The sequence below is a fragment of the Apium graveolens genome, unplaced genomic scaffold, assembly GCF_009905375.1.
Source record: "Apium graveolens cultivar Ventura unplaced genomic scaffold, ASM990537v1 ctg5383, whole genome shotgun sequence".
Taxonomy (NCBI): Eukaryota; Viridiplantae; Streptophyta; class Magnoliopsida; order Apiales; family Apiaceae; genus Apium; species Apium graveolens.
Genome location: NW_027418949.1, coordinates 95,629 through 101,628, shown reverse-complemented (window position 1 = coordinate 101,628; position 6,000 = coordinate 95,629). Strand labels below are relative to the sequence as shown.

At 38.1% G+C, this 6,000-nt stretch overlaps 1 protein-coding gene across 1 annotated transcript; it reads right to left on the bottom strand.

Annotated features, from left to right (window-relative positions):
- Window positions 1-1,904: 1,904 nt before the first annotated feature.
- Window positions 1,905-5,191, bottom strand: LOC141702625 (replication protein A 70 kDa DNA-binding subunit B-like). The gene is made up of 8 exons (XM_074506274.1): window positions 5,015-5,191; window positions 4,641-4,911; window positions 4,466-4,553; window positions 3,088-3,212; window positions 2,738-2,958; window positions 2,583-2,638; window positions 2,209-2,329; window positions 1,905-2,123 (listed from the first exon to the last, which is right to left on the bottom strand). The coding sequence occupies exons 1-8, from the start codon at window positions 5,189-5,191 to the stop codon at window positions 1,905-1,907; spliced, it is 1,278 nt and encodes a 425-aa protein (XP_074362375.1).
- Window positions 5,192-6,000: the final 809 nt, after the last annotated feature.

The window sequence follows — 6,000 nt, the reverse complement described above, 5'->3', positions numbered from 1 at the left end:
GGTGCATCCTAAAGGTGGTCCTTACCTGGACACGTGTATGGAATCCATCCAATCCAGGCGTCCTCCGCCTCCAACAACGAATGGCCTTGATCTATCTTCAACTTCTTCAAAGCGAGTTCTTAGTCTCACACTGGAGGCGTCGGGGGACTCAAATCCCCCTCTGGTGTTGTTTGGTAGACACCTCACAGCAGTTGCACCAAAACCACCACAAGAAGGTCCAGGCGCGACGTCGGAAGGCTCAGCCCCGTACACCGGAGTTATCACTATTCATATTTAATTTTTTAAACCTAATTAATACTATAACTTTGTTTAAAGTCAGGATGAATATTTAGTTTAAAACCCGTTTGATGCACAATTTTTTTTAAATATAACTTTTTATTTAATTTAAATTATTTTTTTAAATATTTGAATGAAATTGATAGTGCATTTAGTTAAAAAAGTAATTGATTAAATATATAATAGTAAATATTATTAGTGTCCGGGTTTAATTGTCTAGCTTGATCCTGTTTAATTAAGAACTAGCATGAAAACCCGTGCAAGGCACGGGTCTTGTTCTAGTGCACGGATTCAGGCTATCGGTGATAACATTGTTTGGGTTAGTACACTAATGCGAGCAGTGTCAGGAGAATCAAAGTTGGAGTTCCATGGTTGTAGTTGCTGTGTGAATGTAGGTTAGGTGGAAGGGATGAGCAGTAAGATGAAATTAAAGATGGGGATAAATCAAGCTATAGTTGGTATCCGGTAGTTGGTAAGTCGCTTGGAGCTTGTTGGTCGATTGTGGTCTGATGCAGAATGTATATCGGAGGTTGCCCTTGATTTCTTTATTTGTAGAATAAATGAAGTTGCCCAGAAACGATGCGGGGTTGATTATGGTAAAAGTAGTATGCTACCAGAACGCTTCATATAAATGTTGAAGTAAGTTAATACTATTGTATGTGTTGGTAAAGAATGGGCAAGGTTATTAGTTTGTACTCCACCTTGGCGTGGAACTCAAAGTTTTTTTTTAGGGGCCGTAGGTAAGTAAAAGGTGAATCTGTAAAGATACGTCACCCCAAGTGTGTCTAGGGTATAAATGTTAAGACACTCAAAGATTTCCCCCTCTAAACACCTGAATTTATTTTGTCGAACAACTATGAAGCCCGTAACAGCCGACCATATAGAAGTCCCAATCATTGGGCAAAAGCCAAAAAAACTTGGTGCACATGAATAACCCTTTAAATGAATTTATTAAACTAACTTATCATGGGGGTAATAAATGTATCCAGGGATCCTAAAATCTGAAATCTAGTTGGTATAATTAAAACTAAAGGATATAGTTGAAAAAAATGCAGGGTTTATTGTGGTACTATGTTGATGAACATTTCCTGCTAATAAATAACGTAGGTATTTCTATATTGGTATTAAAAATTACAATTATAAATTATATAAATTAAAATTTAATTATAAAGTATGCAAAGCTGTAAAGGGATTTTTATGTTAGATATAGATTTCCGAGTGGTCAGCGTATTGGAACATTGGTAATATCTTCTATTAAATTTAGTGTCTACCTCTCATATAAATCGTTTTGAAAATCATTTCAGCGTGCTTGTAATTAATTGTTTCGTGGTACCTTAAAAAACTTCTTTGGGATTAGTAGTTGATACCGTACGCAATAGTAATAGCAAGTAATAACTTAAGTAATGGTTGTCGAGTGATAATGCCAGGCGTAAACATGGAGGGGCTCGAAGAATATATAAACCTGAGTAGGTAAACGTCCCGGTCACTTTGAGATTTAATTACAAACAGAGAATGGATTTGAAGAGCAAGGGCATTGAAAGTTAATTGTTGGTAATAGGGGGAGAGTCTGATGTCTCATTCATATTATCATAGCCTTATTTAGTAGGAGGTTTAGTAGTGGGAAATGATCACACCACCCTCTGCTTCTTCTTGAGTGGTGTTGCAGATGAGGTCCCAATATTAGGTGATGCAGTGATGTTGGACACCTCGGCGACTTCAGACACTCGTGTTACAGTATACTCCTCACAGCCTTGTATTATGTTGTAGGGAGTGATCTTAAGTTGGAACACAAAGGTCTTTCCTATGATATTTTTCAGGACAGGGGGAACTTGTGTTGAGTCATCATCCTGCAGAGGTAAAAGAAAATGGTTAGTGTTTGTGTCTGTCATTGGTTGTTAATTTGTGTAGAGGTGTTAATGTGGAAGTTTATACCTGTTCCTGCTCAGCTAAAATTTTTTTTAGAGGAACGCCTATAACCTGCTCAGCCTCCTTGTTGAACAAAGTTACGGTTGTGGAAGCAGTTGGGTCCTCAATGCGTATCACCACCCTGAACCTGTTTCATAGCAATCGTTAATGTTGAGTAAACAGTTGTTGAATGTTTAATAAAATGTCATTATTAAAGCAACACATTTTTATTGGGGAATTAAGGTGGTTTTGTTTGGCCGTTCATAATGGGCAGTTGTTCTTTAGAGGGTTAAGGTTACCGTTGAGCCAGTGTTTGTGTCTCCTCCTGACATGCTAGGCAGAAAAATGTTCCATTTAGATCCCTGAGAGTGCGTGGGCATGTGGGGCAGCAGTTATAATACCAGCCATTGCCATCAAGGATTGAAATAATTTTAGCACGACAGATGCAATGTATAGCCTGTAGTGGATAGAGGAATATATTATGATGCAATCGGGTGAGTTGTAGTGCCCGAGTAATGTAGTTTGGCATTAGAGTGGATGGGAGGAACCGGCTTACCAGAGTTCCTGGTGGAATTAGTGCTTCCAGGATGGAGCTTATGGACAACTCGGGGATGCTCTCTCCTGTTGGTGTAACAAAGTGCTCGAACTTTGGTGGTGGTAGCGGCGCTGTTTTGTTGCCGGTAATCGCAGCAAGTTCATTCTTCAAACAAGTGAGGGGAGCATAGTCTATGTTGATGTAGCAGCGAGTCGCATCAGTACTGGACAGGGAAGCCTCGGCTACCATTGGTGTTATTGTTTAGTTCATTCAGGGTGTGAAGGACGTGTCAGTTTAAAAATGATTTGTGTACCGTGTGTGGTGTAAGCGTGTATGGAGTTCATGTAGGTTGGCATAAGTGCTTATATTACCTGAAAATTTCTTGGCCAGTAATCCTGTGACTACCACAAATACAGGGTCGCCCTTGCAAGCTGGTAGCAATTCCAGGAATTGTTTTGACCTATCCTCCCATAATGTCACCACAATGTTCTCACTCCTGGGGGAAGAACAAAAATTTTATGATAATATATGCTTGTTAAATGAAATAAATGTTTGTTAAATACAATATTGTTATGTTATAAGTAATTATTTGTGTATGCGTATAATGACATGTTGTGATGATGTTTTTTTTCGGTTTACGTATTTTTATAAACCTGCACAAATATTTTTAAAAGCACATGCGTTAATAGCCTATGTGCATGTTACATCAGTAAAATGAATATAATTTTTGTGTTGTTAGATTAATTTTCTTCCAATTTTGTACTAAAAATTGATAAATGGTGTTCGTAAAAGATGTTTTTAGGTGTTTTGAAATTTTGAATTCTAGGATTGGTGTCATTGAGTATGAATATTCATTATTTGACAATTTATGGGTATTTTGTAAAAGTTTCTATTTGATTTTTGGTAGTAATATGTTTATGAACAACCCAAGAAAGTTCAGCGTCACAAGTTATTGAAGACAATATCAGAACTTAGGGATTTAGCTCAAATGCTCTATATTGCAATCTTGCAGCCTTTTTAAACAATGAAACCAGGTATGTCTTTTAATCTAACTAAGTCAAGTGACACAAGTAATTGCACAGTATTGCTGGCAGAGAACAGTAGAAGCTTGTGATTTAACTTAAATCTTCTAACTCGCAAGGTCGCCGATTCACTGAGGATTTTTTTAAAAAACACTCGACGATCAATAATAGATCATTAAACAGTTAGAAGAAGCGCTTCGTGTCCCCAGTCTGGTTAGTATTGATATTAGTTATGTTTGGAAAAACCTCTATTATATCAAACCTAATTTGTTCACGGATGGCTCAAATTTCACACATCTATTATATCTAACCAAATTTCTTATAAACCAGTCTTCAAAAATTTAATAATCCACAAGACACAACTGGCATGTGATCAAAAAATAGGCCGTCTCCAAGCTATATAAATTCTATAAGATACAAGATACGATTAAATTATATGTGGCCAGTAAATAGGTTTCTTCAAGCCACTAAAAGACGTTATATGTTTCTTGGAAATAAGTTTTACATTAAATGACATAGTTTATGTAGTGAGGCCAATTTTTAAAGAAGGTTAAACCGGTGCGTGATGGATGGTTGTTTGGGTGGAGTGTACGGTTGACTTTGGTTAGCCCTGACTAACGACCTAGTCATGGCAACGTAACTAAACTTACATGGGTCAATGTAAGAACATGTGGCATGTAGATCAATATATCGGTAAACACAAACATGATTTTGATGAGTAATAAACCTTGAATCAGTGAGGAGGACGTCCAGCTTCTGAGCCCCATTATTCCGTCGATCCATCTGTCCATAGGTCTTAACCAGTCCGATCACATCTGCCAATGAGAAGAAACTTGCTAGATGTTAGCATTGTTAGCTATCATTGGAATTTAAGATTTTATGCGAATGAGGGTTCAATTTACCTATCAACATATTGACGTTTCCAACCAAGTTCCTGATATCACTGAAAGGGGTCAACTCGAATTTGTAGTGTGGTATGACATTAGTGTCAGGGGACTTTTCAATCTTAGTTTTATAGTAAAAGTTGATTGAGTGTTCCGCATCTACCGCTTTGTATTGCTTTGGTCCAGGCACAAGCTTGAAGTTTGAGATAACAAAAACCTCGTCCTCCTTCAGGATGGGGAGATATATTTGTTTTTGATTATTGCGCACAACTGCCATTATATGTTTGTCCTGCAAGGTTGCCATTGTTATACGGTTTTGTTTTTGATCTAACCCATTAAATCGTAGTATGCAAATTTGAGAAGTTTTGGTCAGGACTTTAGGTAAAACTAACCTGTTGATCAAGGAGCACAACATTGGTATGTAGTGTAGTTCCATTCCGCTTGTTAATAGCTTCCCATACTCTAGTCACCCTCACCAGAATGGTATTACCGTCTGTATTTGGTTTCATAGCAGCAAGGGTATTTGCTTCCCCGGTGGATTTCATAGTAGCAAGAGGGTTAGTTTCCATTTTTCAGAAGAGGGCTAATGGTGTTGTTGAGTGTGTAAGGCGTGAGGTGCTAAAAGTATCAGAGGTGCTTATATAGGGGTGGTGATTTGAGGTGTCTTTTCGGTTGGTTTTGAACGGCCAGACCTTTCATTTCCACTTCCTAGTGAACACATCCACGAACAATTTAATATGGCTTCTTTTAGCAAGGCTGGTACTTTAATTTATTTGCACAGAATTATTAAAAGTGTAACTGGCATATGTGCAGCACGTAGGAATAGTACCTTGTATTTTTTTGTCAAAAGGAATAGTACCCGGTTGTTTATAAATAGATTGCCATAAAAATGTTAACCCGTGCTTTTTTACTGGCTCTCTGAAATATTAAGGATGGTCCAAATTGTAATGGGCTAACTTAGATGATTAGTGGGCAGTTTTGTTTTGATGTGGGATGGAGTCAATTCCATTTTAGCCCATATCCCCCTCCTGTGTAGGTGAAAAGATTGTAACGGAAGGCGGCAGCGTTAGGGTTGTGAGTGACGGGTTAAATCTGAGATTGAACCTGAATAACTCATAGGTCATGTGTAACTGATGTGAATGTGAAGTGTCAGTGGTAGGCTATATAAAAGGGGATGGTGTGTTCTATTATATCTATCACTCCAGACGTCCGTGAGGCGGAATGAAGGAACCCAATAATATTGAAACACTTCCCACAGACATCATATGCACACTAATGGACCTTGTCTCGGCGGCTGGTTTTGAAAGTTGTTTCAACTTTTTTCTTGCCTGGGCTAGGACGCAGCGCCAACCAGTCATACTCTCTCTTTTGGCTGGGC